Source organism: Spea bombifrons, chromosome 12 (genome assembly GCF_027358695.1).
Source record: "Spea bombifrons isolate aSpeBom1 chromosome 12, aSpeBom1.2.pri, whole genome shotgun sequence".
NCBI classification, from domain to species: domain Eukaryota; kingdom Metazoa; phylum Chordata; class Amphibia; order Anura; family Pelobatidae; genus Spea; species Spea bombifrons.
Genome location: NC_071098.1, coordinates 28,227,604 through 28,251,441, shown reverse-complemented (window position 1 = coordinate 28,251,441; position 23,838 = coordinate 28,227,604). Strand labels below are relative to the sequence as shown.

The 23,838-nt window shown below is 42.4% G+C and overlaps 1 protein-coding gene across 1 annotated transcript in view; it reads left to right on the top strand.

The window, feature by feature from the left end:
• The window catches only part of SHANK1 (SH3 and multiple ankyrin repeat domains 1), a 51,648-nt gene that overhangs the window by 8,388 nt on the left and 19,422 nt on the right, over window positions 1-23,838 (top strand). The window contains exons 6-14 of the mRNA XM_053451854.1: window positions 833-984; window positions 4,316-4,483; window positions 5,100-5,216; window positions 6,252-6,329; window positions 6,905-6,971; window positions 7,198-7,480; window positions 7,780-7,943; window positions 9,897-10,010; window positions 12,656-12,731. Coding sequence (XP_053307829.1) covers window positions 833-984; window positions 4,316-4,483; window positions 5,100-5,216; window positions 6,252-6,329; window positions 6,905-6,971; window positions 7,198-7,480; window positions 7,780-7,943; window positions 9,897-10,010; window positions 12,656-12,731 — 1,219 coding nt within the window. The remainder of the gene's footprint in view (window positions 1-832; window positions 985-4,315; window positions 4,484-5,099; window positions 5,217-6,251; window positions 6,330-6,904; window positions 6,972-7,197; window positions 7,481-7,779; window positions 7,944-9,896; window positions 10,011-12,655; window positions 12,732-23,838) is intronic.

The window sequence follows — 23,838 nt, the reverse complement described above, 5'->3', positions numbered from 1 at the left end:
CCTATCAAGTGCTTGCCTTTGTGTCATGTGACGTTTAAGTATTCCCTTAAAAAAAAAAAAAAAAAAAATTAAATTCTGCAGCGTAGGAGGAGCAAAATATTCCGTTTTATAAAGATTTAATAAACACGTTTTATTCATATTTTTTCAATTAAATAATATTTAATAAATTGTTCCGCCAGAGGACGGCCGCATATTTTTCTACATCGATACACAACATTATATTGTCAGGTCTATAATTTTTTGAAATATAACCAATTTTACTATTAGCACTGAATAATTAGTGCCCTATAAATTTCGGGTTATGTAATCAGAGGAGAACCTGAAAGACAGAAGCTAGCAAGTCATAAACAAACACGGAATCAATACGCTGCCATTAGACTAGCATAGGACACAACAGATCAATAGAACGTTATCATCAGTGAAAAATATAGCTGATTAACGCTACGGATGAGACGTATAAGTAAAGACCATGTTTTCCATTATAAAACATGACCCATTTATCCCTAATTTGCCCCTGGAAATGATAGGAATCACATATGAAGAAGAGCTATGTAGAGAATATGTCTGACAAAGAGACCTTAGGCTTGAAAGCTTGCATATTATTATACCTCAATTAGACAATACAGGTTGGGACGCACTTTAAATCATTGAGCTGGATTTCCACAAATGTGTGCCATGCAGCCATTTATGGTGCAGGGGTGAGATGGAGGATTCGGTAGAGTTGGTCTTCTATGTCACGAAGTTGGGTTAGGAGATGAAATACTTTGTTACTTTCATGTATGGCATTCTAAACTCTATGCTTTTGACTCTGTATTTCATGCTCATTTTTTAGAGACACCGCTTACTCTGGCGTCCCAGCTTGAAGGGACTGTGGACGTCATTAGGATGCTTTGTCTCGGAGGCGCCCACATCGATTTCAGAGCACGAGATGGGACAACAGCTCTTCACAAAGCGGTCTGCGCTCGAAACTACAATGCCCTAATGGTATGGTCCATATATAAATATGCTTTACGTACATATGGTTTAGTTAACTAAGGGTAGGTTCTACCTGCCCCTAAGAAAACACATAAGACCCATCTGTCCCCCCGTCTAATCGTCCATTTGTCCCTCTTCTAAAGACCTTAATCAGTCGTTGGTCTCGTCTTAGATTCAGGAGCCATACGCGTATCCCGTGCATGTTTAAATCCCCTCACTGTCTTGTTCTAACATTTCTCCTCCTGTACTGTTAAAGTCCCAAACAAGTCCCCGTAAGAACTCTTTAATCAACCCTCAGCGCTGACAGCCAACTGAGGCGCGCAATCAGAGGAATAATCATCTTACGCAATAGGATGGATCTCTCCGAGAAAGTTCTCAAAAAGCGGCAAAAAACAAATCCTATGATTTTGTTGTAAAAGCGACTCGTTAATCAGGTTCCAGACGAGGCGTCGGTGGCATTGACCTTAAAACGAAAAGAATCCTGCGGATTGTGAATTGCTCATCTCCGACATGTACGGCCGCCTTTCACGCCATGTGACCCTATCTGTATTAAGTGATTGATTCAGGGAATACCCTGGGATGAAAGCGTAAGAGTAATGATTATGGTATATTGTGATAGATGGGATCACGAGTCTCCATGATTTATACATCAGCAGAAGCCGCCAAGAAAACCCGCTTGTCAAACATACATTAGGTCTCTGAAGGTTAATCAGGGAAGACGCTTTGTGTTATCTATGTCGGGGTATAAATCCGGCAGCCTTTTATGCTTTATCTGTGGATAAAGATGTGTCACAAGCTAGAACGTCAGCTGCTGCTCTTTAGGTCATCAATGGCTGGTAGGTTCTAGGTTGGAGAACTAGACTTTGGCCAGATAAATTGTCCAAGGCTTCAAAGGCTTGCATGAATGTGAATGGAAATCAAGACTTGAGGTCCTGAATTTCGCTGTCCTGCCAAGCTCTACCTCTGCCCCGGAAAAAGACTGAGTGACAAAATCGGGACTGTTCAGTGTAAAGCAGGACAGTTTGGAGGCATAATATATACATTAGAAGCCCACGTTATATGTATTTCATGGGAGCAGCCTTCTAACCATGATCTTCTAAGGATCTGCATCATGAAGTTCTCTACCGTGCTGTTAGGTTCCTGGTTGTTGTTGAACGGCTCTGGTGGCCTTTGTGTGGTGAGGAGAAGTGAGAGAACTTTGGGACAGGGAACTAATTCATATGCTGGTTTAGCCAGGCGGTTGTAAACAATTTATGGATTTAGTTGCAAAAACTAGAAGGAAGCAGTTCCATGAGCAGTCAAATCAGTTCACAGGACCCCATCAACGTGGGCCAATGGAGTCATTATGTTACATCAACACCATGGACGTCATGGATAAAAATTACCCCTTAGTCCTATTTTATGTGTCTGTCGCTGCGTAAAGCTGTTCAAAATGTTTTAATCCAGACAATTTTGAGACTTCAGCCCAATAGAGCGAAAATGGGTATTTATAGGGGGGCAGAGGATAGTTCAGTGCCCCCCCTCCCTGTTTTAGCTGTCTGAGGGCAATGGGAGTTACAATCCAAAACACCTTGAATTGTATTGAATAATGTCTACAATACGAGTAACCGTCAGATTCCAGTCCAAGGTTAAAAAATTCCCGAATAAGCAATCTGGAAAAGCTTTGACTGACACTCCAAATTTCTTCTGAATATTTATCAGCCGTGACAGGGCCCGCGGGTTAACGACTTGCATCGCTAAGTAACTCAGATAAAGGCAAGCGCCCCATATGTCGCAAACCATGCCATGGTGTTAGCAGGGGGCATCGGAGACCCCCTAGCAACCTATCTAGCTTTGGTTTTCACCAATGTTTACGTCCGGATTCTCTGCCGTAGAGATTACAGAGGATTTTGGAATGCAGGCAGATTCTAACGTCCTCCTGGCGGCTTCACATATTGGATTGCAGCCCAGTAGCAGACACTGCCCCTGCAGGGGTTAATTACTGAGGGGGGGGGATTCTGTCTCCTTGGAAACCATATTTGGGAAAAAAAATGCCCTTTTTCGCCCCCCACGGAGGGGTTATTATAGAAAGCTAAATGATTACCAGACAATAGTATGGATAAATAAAAAAAAAAAAAAAAGATTTTAAAAAATAATTCTGCAATTCTTCCCAACCCTCCTCCTACTCTCCCATTAAACAGCAGCTCTCCCGTTGCCATAGGAGCAAATTAGTATAAAGCATATTGAGGTCAGTAGTAGCAGGAAGATAGTAACCTGCTGTGCCACCAACAGAGGATCCACGTGCCAGCGAGCCCCGTTAACCCGTCGGCGACCAGACCCTCCGGGGGGGGGGGTTGTTAGTGCTTTCTTTGCTATGTGATTCTGGCCAACCCGGTTGCCAAGGGGTTAATTTGCTCTCCCTTTTAGCCCATCATGCTCTTACAGAATAGTAAAATTGCTTTAAGATATAAAGAATTAGGATATTACTTGCAAAAAAAAATAAGATAAAAAGTCATTAACCCTTTCAGTGGCACGGGAGATGTTTTGAACCCTATTAAATAACCTATGTAGATTCTTTACCCATAAAGCAATATCTTTCTATAACGATTAGATACTTGTATTTTTGTTAAAAAAAAAAAAAATCCCTAAAGTTTGTCTTTCAACCCGGCTGAATAAAATAAAAAATATGCACTATTTTAACCGAGCGGAGATTCATGCCATGCGAGGTCAGCCCTGCAAATCAAATTACTTCCTACTAGTCCCTCTTGTCTCCACCTCCTTTTAAAGCTCCAACAACCAATCAGCTTCCACTAATGGAATGGCACATGTGGGGAATGCATTCTGAATGATTGTTCCAGATTTTAACTCTTTATTAGCCATTCATTAAGCTTCCACTGAACCAAATGATACAAACAGTCCTTATGGAGAGTGTGACTTGTCAGGAGGTGAAGCTGTTCAGCATTACGACACCTTTAATCAAGCACGGATTTAATGATTGGCCATATAGCAATGAGATGTAACTAAATCGCATACCTCCCAAGTGTCCCACTGCAGGAAGGACAGTCCCTCTTTATAAACCGTATTCCTCATTTCTAGGAGGTCAGAATGTTTGCTGGGTATGAGGGTATCGCAGGGTTCTACAGCCCTAAAAGCCCCGATAATGTGTATAGAAACAGCAAAAAAACTATATATTAATTTAAAATCAATAAAAAAAATCCTAATATTTACCTAATTCCCCTGTTTTCTGAAATACAAAACTTAACTGGGGTACGAGGCATTCGGTATCTTATTTCACTGGGGGTTCTTCTCTCAAACCCAAATATTTGTTATCTGCTAATACGTTTGAAACTACTCTTTGCAGACGCTCTTGGATCTTGGCGGGTCTCCAAATTACAAGGATCGTCGGGGGCTGACGCCTCTGTACCACACCGCCATGGTAGGAGGGGACCCGCGGTGCTGCGAGTTACTGCTGTACAATCGGGCTTTAATTGGCACTTTGGATGAGAACGGATGGCAAGAAGTCCATCAGGTAACAAAGAAATGTAGTCTTTGAAAAACCACATTGTACGAGACTTTTCATATTAAATACGTATCGATAGATGTGAAGAAACCACAGGTGATGCGACCAACACATGGACCACCCTTTCTTCTGGGAGCCCAAAGGCCAGAAGTCCTTAGCTCCACATGGTGGCCGCTGTGCCACCTGGACATTATTTCAAACTCCAATATGTCATATGACTTGTTGGCCACCCCACACATAACATCACAGTAATCTCCAACAGAAGCTGACAAGTGTTGGAGAAGGTATGAAGGAGCTGTTGGTCCAGGCATCTTCTGGTATCCATAGGCAGGAGATACCTGCTTCACAGGAGACCAGCCCAACATGGAATCTGATGGCAGATCAGCCTCGTTCTCCCCATCTATATGCCTATCCATTGAACGGTTACATTCCCTTACTGTGTTAACGTTTACCACTTCTGCTGAGAAGTCCTTACATCACATCTAGATGTAGGACACTTAGAGCAGCTGGTCAAGGTTAGGAGCTTTAGCAGAAAAAGATGTACCTCTCTGCCATCCTTGCTTCTGTTGTAAATGGTAGACAGTTGATATTCAGTGGGTTGTTTTCCTTCTTGCCCCCTCTCTAGGCTTGTCAGCATGGACACTCGCAGCATTTAGAACATCTACTTTTCTATGGTGCCGACCCGGCAGCTCAGAATGCTTCTGGAAACACCGCGCTCCATATCTGTGCCCTGTACAACAAGGTCAGCAGCGTCGCCTCTCTTCTTCACTCAGTGTCAGACGTAATTACCCCGGCTGCCTTAATATTCTCGGACTGACAGTCGCATCAGGTCTCGGGCTTTGCCTCTGGTGTCATTGTTCATTAAAACTCTTTTGCTCTTCCTCGGGTGGCAGTAGGTAGATCTCGCTGATTTGGGAAGTCCTGACTCATGACTTGGCCAAGCTGGGGGGGTCTATGGCTTTAGCCGCAGCGTCACTCACTCATCATATAAAGAGATGACCAAAGGCACTTCATGTGCTGTCAGATACAACTCCCATAATCCTCAGCCGGGACACTTGCATTAACACTAACTGCTCCTTCAGGATGATTCGTGTGGCCCATAGACATGCCACCTTGATTTTTGAGTCTATAGTTGGGGTTGATCATCAAGAAGAGACCTCTGAGGTCTTTTTTCCATTGACATTATCTCTTGGGCTAATACAGCTATATCTATTTTTTCTTTTCGTTTTGATCATAAAATTGTACGACCCACAGGCGGCTTCAATTTCAATTTGGGTCCCAACGAGGGACTGGCCGTCGGAAACAAGGGCACTTGGGATGTATGTTACCCCAGCGCTGTCTAATCTCATCCTCATTGCTGGAAAATAGAAATGTTTCCATGATAATTCTTTACACCTCGGTGTGCGACGTTAATTACACATAAATCGAGACATGTACAGCGCTGCGGAATGTGATGGCGCTATATCAATCAATCCTAAATGTTCACATTCTGACAGTCTCATGGCCCTTATGGACTGGTTTGGTCAAGATCGATATAATAAAGTATAATTTATTATTATATATAACATATACAGTATATATACATACACATTATATATATCATTTTTCCAGTACACCAGGGGGTTAAATGTTTCCCTTATTAAAGGATCTATACTGCCCTCTAGTGGCCATGGCGATGCAGCACGCATTGCGTTCACACTGCTTGTCACAAAGACTGACAATATTTTCCTGGTTTTTATTTTCAAATGGTGTTTTCCCTAAATTTCTATCATTTTAGGAAAGCAGCGCCCGGATCCTGCTTTACCGCGGGGCACGAAAGGATATAAAGAACCACAGCGGCCAGACCCCATTCCAGGCAAGTTCCTAGACTACTCCTTTCACCAATAACTATATATATATATAGTTCTAGTTTAAAATTGTACGTGTAAAGAAATAATAAGTCAAAACCTCCCTTCTGGGGGCTCAATACCCGGAAAAAAGGTGTCCAGCGTTATTATCTGTTCTGAAGAATGTATGACCTGATAGATCCCACCGGTCCACCTTCTATACCTCTACACCTCCTAAATGAGTTACTCTGTAACCACCGCGTTCTGGTCGGCGTCTACCAGGGTGTTGGGTGACATGAGCATCCAGCCCCATCCTCCATGCTTTATTATACAGTGTTTGTTTTCTGCGTTTATTTTTAATTCCCCTTTTTTTCCAGCCTCCGGCTATGAAGGTCTTGCATAATTTAGAGCGATTTGTCACAGCCCAATGCACTCTCTTAATTTGACGCGGCTATCGCTATCATCGCGGAACTTATGAATATCCACCAAATGCGTTTTTATTGTCTCCCATTTGCCATCCCTTTTTCTTCTGCTTTTAGCTCTCTCTCTTCCATCTGTCTTCTCCTCCTAACTTTATGTTCTGTTTCATGTCTCTGTCTTGCAGGTTGCGGTTATATCAGGAAATTTCGAGCTGGGCGAACTAATAAAAAGCCACAGAGATTCTGACGTCGGTGAGTAGATTCTATGAACGAGTCGTATAGCTTGATGGTGGAACTTGGCCAAGGTTGGATTTATACTCGTTACCCCTGAGCACAAAAGCTCCAAAAGCCATCTTAAGGCACTTTTATGAGAAACGTTTGGTGGCCACCATTATCGAGTCATTCCATTGTTTCTGATGGACTATTGTATGAAGTCTGGCTGAAGGCGTCAGGTCTGATCATTGTATTGTCTTCTCAGTACCCTTTCAGGAATCTCCTTCCTATGCAGTCCATCGGCGCGAAGGGGGAAGAGCTCTCTCCGTTCCTCACGTCCTTCTCCGTGCCAATAGCGACAATAGCCTTTCACTGCCCGATTGGATGGTCTTTTCTTCTTCCACTGCCAACACTGTCACTCTACAGGGACAAAAGGCCTCAGGGGGAACTCTCCGCAGCTCCAGTAGCCCACGCGGCGCTCGAAATCGATCACCTTCAAGAGGACGCCATACAGAGGAGTCCAAGAAACAGCCACGTGGGCGCCCAAGGTACTCTTTAGAGAAGTCATTATTATAGCAAGCATTCCACAGTCCGCCTGTTCATCAAACTAGAATGCCTTCAGAGATCTATCCCTGCAGGGCTCAATATACTGATAAATAATATCTGTAATGTCCAAGTTTCCAGAACCACAATAAGTTAAGAGATAATCCGAAGTGAGATCCCTCAAGCTTGAGCATGGTACGAAGGTTGTGTTTACTCGTTAGAGAGGACGTTTACCCAACCTCGTGTCTTATGTTGATCATGAATATTAATATTTTCCTCACTCTGATCTCTCTTTTGTAATCAGTTCCAGTGGTTCAACCAAAGAGCCTTCTGGTAGCGGAACCGCCAATCATCGTATGAAACGGAAGCTGTATTCGGCAGTGCCCGGACGTACGTTTGTTGTCGTAAAGCCCTACCAAGCCCAAGGGGAAGGAGAAATGTCTCTCAGCAAAGGAGAAAAAGTCAAAGGTAATTAAAAGCTACCATTCAAATCCAGCTATGGAAATGAGGGAGGACGCGGGTAGACGTGGATGGGTTTCTGTCATCATAATGGGGTTGAGAAGCCAAAGCAAAGCCAACTGGATGGTCCCAATGGCAATAGCTCTGAGCTGCAGCTGCCCCAGGCCCTCAAGATGAGGGATGCACTTCAGCTTCCCTGTGACAAAACCCCTGCTTCCAGAAGTTGATGTAATGCCAATGTGGTTTGGGACCTTCAGGTACCAAGACCCCAATGACTCTGCAATGATTAATGACTAAACTCAGACATGGACTGCACTTATCAGTGACTCAAAGAACAGCACGCAGAAGAGTTGGCATGTAGATGGAACTTAAGATAAAAATACAAGCATTTTGTATCCATCTCTATTCTTTTTTGCTTTTTGGCTAACTGAAGAGAATATCGCAGAACAGAACCTTGCTCCACACAGCTTGTGTGTTAATAGGAAGAAAATTTGGCAGCTTGGTAAACACATTTAGGAGAAACATGGAGTAGAATGGACTTCAAATCCTACATTTTTATTTAATGAAAAGTTCTTAACCAATCACTTGGTTTGTAAGACACATTACCGGATTTCCACCACAACCAAATACATAGGAATCTTGGAGTTCAAAACCTTGGTCGGTTCTGGTCTAATCTGTCCTTCGGGATTCCTCTACTTGAAGGAGAAGACTTGATGGCCAACATGAGCTACCTTGAACCAGAGAGCATCAGTCGTAACAATACCAACTATCGGTTAAGATTAAACATCCTTTTTTTTCATACTGGTTCGGGAAATACAAAAGAGAAAGAGGACGATAGGCCTGCACCTGTAGGTTCTTGAGAGGTATATTAAGTACAACAGCTATTTATGATCTCTAAAGTATGATGCAACAGTGACCTCTCGTGGAATGCGAAAAAAGTGGTTTTGCCTCCCAACCCCCCCCCCCCCCCGTGCATTTGAAGAAGACTTCTTTGGTGCTTTGACACCGGAACATTAGCTAGAATTTGCATCTTAATGAAGAGCCCTCCAAGATGATCAGGCGCGGCGTATGTGCTTCGTACTTAAGAGTGCTTTAGGGAAAGCTCGCCTCTTGGCGTGGCGGGTACATTTAGCTGGTAACAGTGCTGCATCATGCGTAGATTATGGCCCCGCACTGCCGTAAGAACAGCACAGCATTTATATGAGGCTTAGCGTTTGATTAGAATGCAGTTTACCCATCTGTGTACTCCGCTCGGGGCTGCAGTGCAGTATCGTAGGAGGAATGATAAATAAAGATACATCGTAGCATCTTATTAAGCCCCCTGACGAAGAACGTTTCCCTGTAATCTGTTCCGGCCTTCCTGGGCGTTGGATACATGCTTGTGAACATTCTTAATCAGCTGACCCTGAGACTCTTTAAAGACTAACCCTCCATCACTAAGATTCCATTTCTAGATGGAAGTTGAGTTGTCCTTGAGGTCAACCTCGCAGAACAAAAGTAGGACCTCTAATTTAGCAGATGATAAAGAAACAATTTGATTTACGAGGTCTGCCCCTTCCTTACTTTAACGAGAATTGACATTTTTTCCAAAAATATTGGAATATTATACAACGGCGTGAAGGGTATTTTAAGTATTACATACTGCCGGTGGTCACGTTTCTTGGACAGTCCCAACAAAGGGACTGGGGCATTTTTCTAACCATACTAGGGAGGCTCTGGGTCTCGACGGACCCCAAGCAGCAATATTTGGAGCCCACCTGTAATACAAGGGATAAAAACAAAAATGTCATGTAAGGAAACTACTGAATCTTTGATCTTGGGTTTGCGTGATTTCTGGCTAAAGGTTGAGGAACTTGGGTGAGATGGGGGGCAAAATAGTGTTCGGCTATCAGGCGTAGCATTTCTGTAATAAACTTTTTGTCTTCTGCATCCAATTAACTCGTGACTTTTGGCTTTTCGCAGTCCTGAGCGTTGGGGAAGGAGGATTTTGGGAAGGAAATGCTAAAGGTCGAACAGGATGGTTCCCTTCCGACTGTGTGGAGGAAATACCAACGAAACCCCAGGAAGGGAAGCAAGGTACCTCTCATGTCTCATCACAAATACATTACTTATTACTTATTTACACGGCTCGCCAGAAATAACATATGCAAATCAACATGCAAATGAGACATTTAATCAACATTATCTCACCCATAGCTATATGCTAAACCCCAACACCTGATCATGTTGAGATGGAGCCAAAAACCTCTTCAGTTATGATCATTCACAAGCTGGCATGAAGCCTCCTACAGCAGGATAAAATATGATTTTAGATCAGGGTCGCCACTAAGAGGAACAACCGGTAGCCGTTTATTGGGCCCAAGAAAGCTACCCATGCCTATACCCAGGACTGGGTCCCCAAGTCCTGCCACACTGGGCTGGCTTTCCGAACTTTGGTGCCCCATTGTGATATTTAGGTAATGGTGGCATCATTGTGAGCATAGGATGGAGCAATAAGAGGAGCATGTGGTGGAGCAGGGCAGGGGTTTGCACTGGGCCCGAGAGACCACATTCTCCATCCCATTGTGGGCCATCTTCTGCTTCTGTTACATTGTATCCATTTGTAAATAAGCAGCCCCTCTGCCGCATGATGGTCCTATGGTGCATCAGTGCTTCATGAACGGGGCGAGGAGATCCCCTTGTAGCCGGCCCTTATACACGACGGAGCGCTGTGTCTAGCTGGCACAGGGTCCATAATGATCTTACTCCGTGCCCCCGTCTTTGAAATGCAGAGTGCGGCCAGCATCTAACATCACATGCAGGCACTCGGCATAGAGGAAGGCAGCCCCGGGGGTAAGTGGTAGCGGCAGCTCCGTTAAGCATAGGGCAGCACCCTGCCAGGATACGCTGCCGAGTCCTCGGTCTTGTTACCACTGATAGATTGCTAATTGGCTTAGTAAAGACACACCAGCCAGAAGTCTAGTGCCTTTATACACAGGCTGTAAATCACCTCCATTCTCGCTCACATTAGTCATGTTTACCCAGTAAATGTGTTCAGGTTCATAAAAATGAATGATTAAATGCAATCGTTGGGCTTTGCTGCCACCCAGTGGTTGGCAACATGAACTGCAAGCCATACCTTCCCCCCCCCCATCCTTTCCCTATTTCCGGTAACAATTCTGATCCATAGTTTCTGAGACGTAGAAACAGCCTTCCTCGTCGGTACGTTGATACGATGCTTGCCCTTCAAGCTTCCACTTGGACATATTCAGAAATCAGAGGTCCTTGTCTACAAACAGGTCAATCACAAGCAACAAAAACATATTATTTACAATAAAAAATGCACCATTCAGCCCACAAAACACCCAATGGCCTTAGCATATTAATTCAGCACATACTGAGGTGTCCTTTTATTCTTTAAAGATGTAAAGATATCAAGAAAACGCAGAACATCAAGAAAAATGTTTCTGCTGACATGGCAACAAAACCCTGAACCTATCAGTGACTTCCGTTTCCATCATATGGCGATTGATTAGAATAATGCATCCCCCAAAGAATAATGCATATTGTTGGGTATGCTGGAAACGAGGTTATCTTTTATTGCCCCAGCGGCTCCTCTCGTGGATGGTGACCGAAGAACCTTTAGGGTTAAATAAAGGAATACAGGAATAAAAAGATAAGAATAACAAAAAAGTGGCCCTTTGCCACGGGACACCCTGATTATCTCCCAACACCCCGGTCTATGTCATCCTCCTGGCTTCTGTAATATATACAGCGTGATTACTTTTAAAGTTGCCTCTCGGGTTATTCGGCTGCCGTGTTTACTCTTCGGTGTGAGAAGACGCACAATTTGTGAAAATCAGCTGTTGTTTTTACCTCTAATCACGCTTAATTAGCATTCATTACTAAAAGCCGCATTGTCAATTAGGACTGTTCCCTTTTTCTTTCCATCCACTGTACTTTCCATTGTTTTGACTTCTTCTATCGTACGATAACATAAATCATGAGTTATTACATCAGGCCCTAAAGCTCGCGAGGGGACCGCTAGGTCTCAGTGTGGCCACTAGACCCCCATAGTCCAGCAAGGGGCCATCTGGACCCCAAAGCCCACAAGGGTCCAGTCTTGTATAGCAGGGCTCAAGGGCTAATGAGATAGACCATGACAGATCAGGACGGCTAGGCCCCCCTGCTGGCTCGGGCCCCCCTGCTCGCTCGGGCCCCATACCCACTGATGGTGGTCCTCATTCAATACAGTCACATCTCAATGCCAGCGGGCTCCATAGCCATAAATGAACGGATCTGATGTCCATTTGTAGACTTTGACGTCTTTAATACCCCGATGGAACAAAACATTGACCTAAAAATGACATCATAGAGAGGACAGATACATCACGCCGACTTAATAACAAAAAATACTGGAGACCCCAGCCGCCAAAATACATTATCAAAACTAATTTCTTAGTCTTAAGTTAAGTGTGATGACGTGGGTGACATGACTGTGGCATTTTAAGGGTTACGCATGTCGCTAAACATCTGAAAACCCGAATGTGAGAATATTTTTATTCCGAAAGACAAAAGAATATATATATTTATTGACTTTATGTTAGCGACAGCCTCTTACATATATATCGCTTGCTGTTATAATGCATTCTTGCTATTTACTAACTATACTGATTATTAGGGTCATTTCCGTTTTCTCATTCTTTTCTGTTTTTTTCCCCCGCCTGCTTGTGCTTTCCCAGAGAGCCGGAGTGATAAAGCCAAGCGTTTGTTCAGACACTACACGGTGGGATCATATGACAGCTTTGATGCCCCCAGGTAAGGACCACCTGCTTTTCCTCCATCTCCACCCTGCGTGCCATCTGTCTGCGGACCTCGCTTCGTCCTCAAGGACATCTGCGGCTACCATTCCGGTCGGTGCCAAGAAAATTAGACGGGTCAACGGGAATTAGGATAGGGAAAGAATTGGGAACAGAAGGTATAGTTTACAAAAACTATACACTTTTTATTCCGAATAAATGAACCTGAATTGATTAAAATGGGGAGGGCATTAAGGGTGATAACAAACACTCAGGGTTTAGATTAGGACAACACTCACTTATAGATGTAGGACACAGGCTTTGTAGCTCGAAACCCTTCCAAAGGAAAGCCCATTTGTGGTGGAAACCCAACGAAGTCTCACGTTGTAGAACAGTTTTATCTTTACATTGTCCTATCAAAACCAAATGCAAATGTATAGATCAAATGGCTTCTTGGCTGCGCAGCTTCAGATAATATCTGTATACGGCCACCAAGCTTCCAAGTATAGGTGGCACGCAGGTTGCGTCTGTAGGATTTTGTACATTGTGTTCCGTGACGACGGTGCATGACCTGTGAGCGTTCATAGAAGACCATTCACAAGACGGCCACAACAGGTTTACATACAGTACGTGATATATATCGATAATGTATTACAGCTAACCAGGCGTGGGCCATTTGGGCCTTGAGTTCCCATTCACTGCAGTAGAGTTGGTGACAAAAAATCCGTCCTTCTCCAAGAATGAGTAGAAAGTAGCACTTTATGGTTCAGGGAGTCAATCACATGGAAATTCTTCTTCTTCCCTTGTCTGAGTTTCTGCTGATGTATGGATCACAAGCATCATGGCGGTTATATATCCCGTGACTGCTCACGGCGCACATGTCTATTCAGGAAGTGTTGTGTTGTTAGCGTGTGAGCACGAGACATGTGCACGTGGACCAGAAACGTGGACCTCTCTCCTACTCACTCTCTACCTTCTCTCATTACTGTGTTGGATCTCTGACACCATGTTGGCTCTTGGACGACCTAAACATGGTTATTGCCCGGCTCTTTATTGGTAACTCGTCATTGTTGTAGAACGTCGTCTTATCCCTCTTGGTTACAATCCAATAAATAATTAATAATATTTCGCCTGGCGTTATATCAGAGAGTAGAGAAATATGCGCGACTCGTCAATCCTCCATCTCCTTATCTCCAGCCATCACCTCAATGGGCGAAGAAGAATATTATGTCCATTCAAGGCGTTTGTATTCTTATGGGCCTTTTATTTCAGGATTAATGTACCAAAGTGTTCACAAAGCAAAAGGTTCTCTAAGGATAACCATATGTAATAAAGCAAGCACTGAAGGTAAAGGAACGCTGGCTCGTCGCTTACGTGCTGCCTGCCATTAGAAGAATAGATATATCTCGAAATGATAAAGAATATACTGCTTGGACCTGGTAATACCTGGAATGTGTGTAAAAGAATAAAACATAATATAAATACATACAATAAATAAAATATAACACCATCAGAACCTTTTTGAAGTCCGCTAAGAGGTTGGCGAGTAGGAGTTTTGGTAATATTGGTGGCTCGTGATGGTCCACGAGAAGCATTAAAGGTCCATGCATACTCAGTGGAGGCCACCTAGGCCGAGAATTACGTTAAGAGGGACTTTTGGGGAGTTTTTTGAGACTTCGGCCGTGGTTTGGTGTTCCACATACTAGAAAGAAATAGCGTTCTAAAACGTTTACCGGTAGAGCATAACGGGTGGATTGCTCTGATCTAGTGGGTAGGTATAGAACATGGGTATAGTAGGTAGGGCAGGTGGTCTGAAGGTATAATAGGTGTCCCAGGGCCTTTTTTCCCAAGCTGCCCCTGATGTATACAGGGAGAAATATTAAATAGTGACATAACTGCCACGTTCAAAAATAGCAATGGATACAATAGTTCTGGAGGGGGAGGAGGTGTCGGAAACCCGAAACAGAACTTCCAAGGTCCCTCCACAGTGGGAGGAATTTAACTCGGTGCCTGACCCAGTTAGAGAAGAACAGATTGAGCCAAATCGAGCTCCAATGTTACACGTGTGTCGTCCGTGGCTGCGTGATCTATTTCCGCGCCAGCCGTCAGTATACCAACAGAAATCAGTCGTTTAAGGGTTTTTTTGTTGGGGTTGAGGAAAAAAAAACCCAAACACAGTTATCCATAAAGTTAATTTCGGAATCTGGTCTTTCTGACTCAGAAGCGGTAACTTATATGTAAAAAATAATAATAATAATAAAATATATATATATATATAAAAATGGGTAATTACTTCTGAACTATATGCTAAAAATGTTAAATGTAATTTTTTGTTTTCATTGGCGGCTTTTGACAAGAAAGCTCGAGTTCTCTTTTAATCCGCAGCTCTCTGCGTGTTTTTTTTGTGGGGGCAGACATATTGAACATGTAGATTTATTCTTTTACTCACCTAGGAATTTAGCGCCATGCTGTCAGCACCAGTTTTTTGGGAAAGTGCCAATTTTTTACATTTTTTATTTTTTTTTTTTTATTTCTTGTATATGTCACATTCCTAAAAGGGGCCATTTTTATTTTTCTAATTCTTCAGCATTATTTCTTTCTCTTTTTTTTTCTGTCCTGTCCCTTCTTACTTCTCTCTCTCTCTCTCTCGACTGAATGCTCGACTTTCGGGATTTTTTATGGCAAAACGAAAAAAGTTGGAAAAAGCAAAAAAAAAAACCCAAAAAACAAACAAAACAAAACCCAAGAAACCTTGTTATGATTGACATCTTTAACTCATTAAAGAAATCTCCACGGCTATGGCTCGACATGAGGATGTACGGCATTCACAGTTACTTTGAGGCGCCAATGTGACCTCACGGATCCCACATGACCTCATACATAATGAGTGTCCTCCAAAGTCCAGAGGGACCTTCGGAATCCACTATCTTCTATACGTCCTATAGGACATCACATGTCCTCTATGACTTCATGCATCCAGTATGACCTCATCTATCCATCGTGACCACGAGTATGCTACATGGCCTCATGTATGACCTTATGTATGACCTGATGTATGACCTGATGTATGACCTGATGTATCTAGTAGGGTATCTTGTCTCCTGTACAACCTCATTCATCGTCTATATCTTCCAAAATGTCCTCCCGCATACAGTATGATTTCATATTTCCAACTATACATCTAGGGTGACCTCATATTACCTGTATGTCCTTAAATATCGGGTTTCACACCATGAACACTAGAGAACTTCATCTGACAGCCATCTGCCGGTTTTTGTCCCGGTTTGCCGTGTTCCAAGTCAAGTTCCACGAGTTAACGAAACTTCGATTCAATCTAATCAGGAAACGTGAACGTATCAGACAGAATTACCGATAAGAAGTTGAATTGTTAGCGTCTAGCCTTACTTTATTTGAATTTCCGCTTCTCTCATAGAGTTTGAGGACCTCATCGAGTAAATTCTGTGTGGAGATAGGCCATTTGGGGATCTTTTCGCAGGTCTTTAAAGTTGAGCATTATCGCTATTATTTATCCTTGAGAAAATCATTCTTAAGAGAAAACTGAGTTTAAATATTTGCTCATTTGTACTTTAAGAATTATATTTAGCTAAAAAAAAACTAATTACACCAGAAAAATTAAAATTTTTAATATTTAGTGATGGCACTATGCATAATCATAATGCAACGCACTTTATTAAAGTTGTATTAATTATTGTGTAATTAGTACACTTCCATGATCCCCTACCTTTTGGTATCTTACAGTTGGTGACCCACCAGCCTAGGTAATGCCGAAATAAACTTCTCGGTCAATCAGATTTTTTTTGTGTGTCAGGAATGCTTTATTGTCACCTGACACGAAAGCAGGCCCGCATAGGTTGTTGCCATGGAAACCGAGAAAAAGCTTGATTGGAAGCTTTCATTGGAAAAAAATTTAAATAACAGATCTAATAATCTGTATTTTTGTACAATGAGCATCAGAATCGGAAAGCGGAGTTTTTGAGCCGGTAATAATCAGTCCCGTCGACATTCCCATTAAATAAAAAAAACCTATATATTATTTGATATAATATTCGATGGAATGAAAAGACCTACTATTTAGAATTAAACAGAAAATTCCATTAAAACTGCCTATAGATTATTATTTTCATGTTAGAGAATCCATGTAATGGTTTTGCAGATGGGTAACTTTACAGCGGGGTGGCAGCCTGTGGCAGAATCAGCATTATCCAATCAAATTGCTTTGTTCTAGTTCTCACCCATCCCCGCTCGGCTCTTATAAAGGCCGCTTCAGCCAATCAACAGTCGGGCTTTGTCATCCATCGCGCCTATATTTTCCATAGACCAAACTAGATCAGATTTAACCCCTAACGTACCTCTTCAGTACAACCTTTTTTTTTTAACCAATTCATCCATAATTCTTCTTAAAAGTACAATCCTACCGTCTGATTCGAGCGGCAGAAGCCGCGCGCCGTCCCTTTGGCTCCAGAGATTCCAAGACGTGCCCTATTTACTATTTTTAATCTGTATGGCTACCTTTTCTTCTTTTTATTGCGTTCGACGACTCATTTTTGGCAAATCGTTTGCTAATTTTATCCCGTGTGGGATTTTGCTTGCGGTCTCGTCTTGCGCCGCTGCCTCATCCGATGATTGTTGCCGCAAAGTACCTTTTGTAGAGAACGTTGCCGACATAACCGGCGTCACATTGGAGTTTAATGTGCTGCACTCGCCAATAACACGCAGCGGTTATACACGTCAGCCTTTATAAGCCCAACGTGGACCCGACGCCAGGTAACCGTGTCTGTGCCTATGGACCGCGGGTGCCAGTAATGGGCTCGGAAAGGGAGCAGCTTTTAATTACACTCTTCGCTGCTCTTGCGTGAAATGTATCGATGATAGAAATCCACGGCGCGCCGCTGCTTTCTTCAACCAAAGCCTCGTCCATTCCAATCGGGCAACAGCATCGGCTTCCTCCCTATGTGCCCCACGGGGCAATTATTATTATTTTTATTATTTTTAATAACAATTTAATTCTATGAAAAATAGCACATTTCCTTTTTTTATATTATTATAAATATTACCAGATAATAAATGGAGCGTCTTGGGTCCGTTCACTAAGAATTTGAGCAATCAGTCAAGTTAAGGGTTAACTCGACCGACCACTCGACTTCTTAGTGAATAGGCATAATATGAGATAATTATAAGGAGCGATGCTGACTCATAACATCACTACGCGTCGTCTCCTTATATTTTCCGATTCTATTTTTATCTAGTTTTTTTTTTATATATAATTTATCCATCTTAATCATTTCCCAATGTTTCCGTTTTTAAGTAGTTTCTATGTGGTCTGTATCCTTTTTTGTTAACAGAATTTTAAGTATTTTTGTTTTCCCAGTAAGCTGGTATATTAACTGGGAAAGGGTGTAGGTAAATGGAACCGCCTCCCAGCAGAAGTGATAGAGGGTAATACAGTGAGGGGATTTAAACATGATAGGCATACGGCTCCTGAATCTAAGGCGAGACCAACGACTGATTAAGGTTTGAGTCTTTACAGCAGGAGAAACGGGCGACTAGACGGGGGCCGAATGGGGCCGATCTGCCAGCTGTTTTTTTGTTTCTACCCTATTTTATTTAAAAGCGACTTCCAGAACTGGCTGATTTTTTACGTGACGACCACCCGCCCCTCGCAGGTTAACCCCCGTTTGAGGAATAGGACCTCTTTGTGCTTGTTCCCTCTCCATGGTTCTGAAATCATGGGATTGAATCAGATCCAAGGAATGAATGAGTTAAACAGCACAACGAACCCATCTTTGTGATTGGCTCAAATTTCAATCTGAATTAGACGGCCAATCAGATACCCCCAGGATAGTTTATAAGCCTTAGCTGCTTTAAAAAGTATCAGTTACCAGTCGAGGATGAATTAGTTGACGAGGGTCGGTGAACGCGGCACTTTTTGGTAATCTACGTTAATCTGGGTTGGCGATGAGGCTACTGGGTCACCAAGAGACAATGCCCAAACCGAGAAAGGCGTAAGTACAATTTATGGACTTTACATGTTTTTTTAAACTTTTTTTTAAAATAAATGAGTCACTTTTGGGGATTTAGGTCCTTAGAATGTTGGCCAGTTAGTTTCAGTCGGGGTTCCGTAACCCATCCACCTGCTTTGAGTTCTATCTATGATGTTGAGGTCCAAGGAACCCTTAACCTCATTCCTGTATAATACCAATAGACCTTCGGGAATTAATGCTTATAGAACGTGTCTTCTAAGAGGAAGGTCTGCCATGCTTTCAATACGATGACAGATAAGAGCCATTCAGCTCGTCTAATCTGCCCTTTTAAAGACCTTAATCAGTCGTTGGTCTCGTCTTAGATTCAGGAGCCGTATGTCTATCCCATACATGTTTAATACCCTCACTGTATTACCCTCTACCACTTATCCTGGGAGACCCTTCCACTTATCAACCACCCTGTCAGTGAAGTAACACACAGTAATTGCATCTGAGACCCTCTACTTTTAGATAATGACTTCTTGTTCTAGGTTCTAACATTTCTCCTGTACTTTGTTAAATACTGAAATACTGTTTACTGTGTCTGACATGTGTCTGACATGATCTGATGTGGAGTTTGCAGTAAGGAACGAGTCTTTCCCTACCCATGTGTCTAGTAGAGTGCAAGCTCCTGTTCAAACCGGGAAATATACTTAAACACTCATCGGGATTCCTTGGATACCATATGTATAGTTGGGGTGATCTTCTTTGGGTCTCTACCTTTTATCCCTCATATTCACCGTAGCTTATAACCAAATGGCACTCATCATGCCCATACGTTCCTCACCAAGATTCCATGGCCCTCCTTCTTATCTTCCATCTTGGCTTCTACAATCACTCCACTCCACCGGCTTATCCCTCATCATTCCTTATCTCCTTCTCTGTCTTATCAAGTTCTTCACAAGCTCGTCATTCCTCAAAACCTTTCTTGTACTTCTTCATACCTCTAGAACCTCTAGAACTTCCATATCACCTCCATATCTTCTTTTTGAGTTGTTAAGAAGGACCTCAAATCTCATCTCTTGGGGGGGGGGAATATTTCAAAGATGCCTTCATTCGTTTATATAAAATATTTTAAAAGTTCAGAATTTTAGGAATGGAAGAATATATATTTTAATGTCTACTTTTTTAATTTGGCCAAGTATTCTCCTCGACAGCAACCAAGAGGTTCTTCTAGTATGACCCAACTGAGCATATTCTTACTGATCATCCTTACCTTTCTTGTTAATAAAGGGAACACATTAAATAATTACATTAATTGCATCTATGAATCCCCCCCCAATAAAAATAATTTGAGTTGAAAGTAATATATTAATCATCTGTAGGTTTCAAGACATTTCTGGTACTTCTGGGTTCCATAGTCTACCTTCTCTTTGGAGACATACTCTTGTATGATGTTTATCATACAATAAACATCTTATGGATCTTCTGAGTGGGTCATCATTGAAATATTGTATGTGTTGTTACCAAAAGGGGTCCCTAGTTTGTCAGACATGTACTTAGAACATGCATGATATAATGTTACCAGTTATTCTTATATTATATCATTATATTTTATTATATTATTGATATATATGTAATTGCTTACTCCATGTATGACATCAGAGCTTACCACACACTATGTATCCAGAAGTCAAATACAGCCAAGTAATATTTATTTGCTTGTGAAAGTATGAAAATTAGAGAGTAATCAAGAATATTTTTGGGACAGTCAATAAGTGCTGACAATTGAAATAAATCTGTCAGGTTATAAAGTATATGGACAAAATATATTTATAGAATTCCCATATAATATATGGAGGTCATAATAACAAGAAGATATGACATTATAAAATATTTATTTTATGGAACTGAGGTGGGTGCATGGGAGCACCTACCAGGAGAAGGTAGTATTTGCAGACGGGGGTTTTTAAATAACAGGCATCCAAGGTCACAAGGGCTTCTGAGGGCCAATCACATTATAAAAAGCATTCCAGAAAATAATTCTTTAATCATGTGAAATTCGGCCTTGTTCATCATTTTTGCTGGGAAAACGTAATTGTCACGTGACACAAAAGCAGTCACCGATTGGTTGTGGCCATATACACTGAGAGCGGAAATAATGTTCGTGTAATTGGAACAACACAGTTGATGTACTATACAAAGCATAGGTGTGTGGGGGTATATGAGTAGAAGTTTGGAGTCACATGACCAAATATGACCAGGGAGTGGGTGGAGCTACGCTAAGCCCCTCCCTTTCTGCTTTCCATGGCTTGTGATATTTGCTCCATATGTACTGAATATCGACTGTCGACACCGTTAAGTGATTGTAGGCAGTTGCTACGGTAACGACCAGACCTGTTATCACTCCTTAACGTAGTAACGCAGTAATGGAGTGATTTAGGTTGAAAAAAGACAGAAGTACATCGAGTTCAACCAGAGGAAGGCAGAAACCCCATATGGGAGCGATTTCCAATTTTGCCTCAAAGGGGCAAAAATACTTCTTGAAGTTTTCTCGACGTATCTACTACCGTAACCGCAAAATGTGTTACTTTTTCCCCATTTCTACCCTGAGCCGACCGACCCCTGGGCCTCAGCTCGCCGATCCCCTCGCTCATCCCCTCTGCAATATTCCGCCTTTTGTGAGCTTCCCCTCCGGAGCTTTGTACATCGACTTTACAATGTAGACCTTGCACCATTTCCTAGGCCGTTCCTATAACTGCCCCTAGTAATGTCATTTGGATCGGATGGCCTCCAAAGCTGGACACACTTGTGCAGATAAGCTCTCTCTGGGGACCCATATAGAACGGCATCAATATATATGTTCTTTTTCCCTTACACCCCCCCTCCCCATACATTGTAGCAAGAAAACGCTTCCCTTTCTCATCCCCTATGATTCCATAGCGAGGTATTATCTTTCCGGTGGTCTGTATCGTAGATGGTATGTGTTTTTTTCTTTTATGCTCTATGTTGAGCGACAGTTCCAACGAATGCTTGCTTCACCTATTGTTACAGCATATAAGCTACCTAAACGTGCACATTATTGAACACTAGGGGGTTAAAGGCTCGAGCTATTCGGTTCCTGAGCATAACGGGAATGTTTCAGGACCACGAAGAGCTCCCGTGCACTGGCTTCATCGAACGTTCTGCCAGTGAGTAGAGTGTCGGTGCCCTGCTCAAAGACACACAGAGGCTATGATGTGAGTATCACATAGTGGGTTCTTGGCTTGGGTAGCGTACAGACGGCTGCGCTGCTGCTGTACTATCACAGACGCACTGCCCCTCGCTCTCGCTCTCTCTCTCTCTCTCTCTCTCTCGCTCTCTCTTTCTCTCTCTCTGTCTCTCTCTCTCTATCAGCGAGGTATTTTAGAATGAGGCTGAGCTCTGCCGTAATTCTGAGGTTCCGAGAAGCATCATGGCTTTGTCAGATGGCAGGATGCATTCCTCCCTCTCCTCTAGCTGGCCGGCCTTGGGGCCCCGAAGGCGAAGTGTCTGGTATATTTACAGGTAAAAGAGGATCACCCTTTCAAGCCGGCACGGCGCCTCTTGTCACCCTTCTTTTTTTTTTTTCCTGCAAACCGCTGTTTTATGTGCATTATAAGTGGGTGTGTGTATGTGTGTGTGTGTGGAGGGGGGGTCTGTGGGAGGGAAGGGGGGCTTGAAGCCCCCCTCCCTTTCCCTAGACACACACTCTGATGATGCTGCCTCTTCCGTTGAGGGCCTAGCACTGGCTTTACCTTTCTTCTATTCATTTGTTATTCATTCACACAATTCATTCATCTTTCTTTCTCTCGGCTGCTACACACATTCCGCCCCCTCCTCCCCCCACCCCCATTCACCCATGTGTGTGTATATATGTGAGTGTGTGCACTCTGTCTTCTTCCATTCCTCTGTTTATCGATGCTGCTATGGCTTTCGAATCTCTCTCTATTCAGGAGGGAATGAGGTAGGGGTTGGGGAGGTGTGTGTGTGTGCGTGTGTGGGGGGGTATTTGGAAATGCTGATATATTTATATCGGTTTCTGGGCAATCAGGCCCCCCCATCCCCCTACTAATATTTACCCTTAATGAAACCATTGGGAGGAGGGATGTAGAAAACAAAGGGGAATTTCAAAAAATTGCTTTTTTTAATGGAAAAAAAATTGATGTGTGCATGCAACGGTCTTTGCGATGAATCCTGTATCATTAACCCTTGGTAGGATGGAGAATCTGGATATGCGAAAGCTATGCGGTGAGGGGTCTTGCAGTAAACCATGTGTATTTGATGGTAAAATGGAGTATATATGATAAACCTCTGAACATATACGTCAAACCCTGAGTGAGCAGTCGCTGCTTGATAAAACATATACGGTATTCACAGTATAGATAAATGTATAGGATTTCTCAGTGCACAGCAACGAAGAACGGCAGGAACATTGTGTTGGTTTTTTTTTTTCTTAAGGTTCCTTATTGCAAACAGCGTTCAATCTGCTTGAACAAGTAATTATTCCAAATTTGAGGCACTAGAAGGTAATTGTAATTCATGCACAGGAAGCTTTAACCTTCCTTTTTCATTCTTCGCCGGTATAGGTGCTCGCCGTAGTTCCTGTTAACCCCTTCACTCCCGGAGGGGTGAGCATTTCACACCCCCCCCTTCCTCACCTCCGACTAACATGCATTGCGTACCCTTCTGAATGGTTCATTATTTTCTATACCCCTTCAAAAAAAAAAGAAGCATATAATCTGTTTTAACACAGAATGAATGAAAGGCATTGCTCTATAATGCTTTGTTCATGCTGCTACGCTTCAAAGACTTTGAGCGCAGAGTTTTTATCCTGCCTTTTTTCTTCGTTTTACCCCACAGCCGGGGTAAAAATGTTGAAACGGATTTAATTCATTATATATAAATATTTGTATATATAATATATATTTATTTGTATAGATAATATTTATTATAATAGTTTATATAATATATATATATATTATAGTTTGAATACTATAAAACTATAGTATACAATGCTTAAAACCGGACGTTCTATAGAAAGCATAGACATTATTTTTATCTTGCTCAACATAAAGTTAAAAAAAAAAAAAAAAGAGATTACAATTAAAAAAATTAAAACTCTAC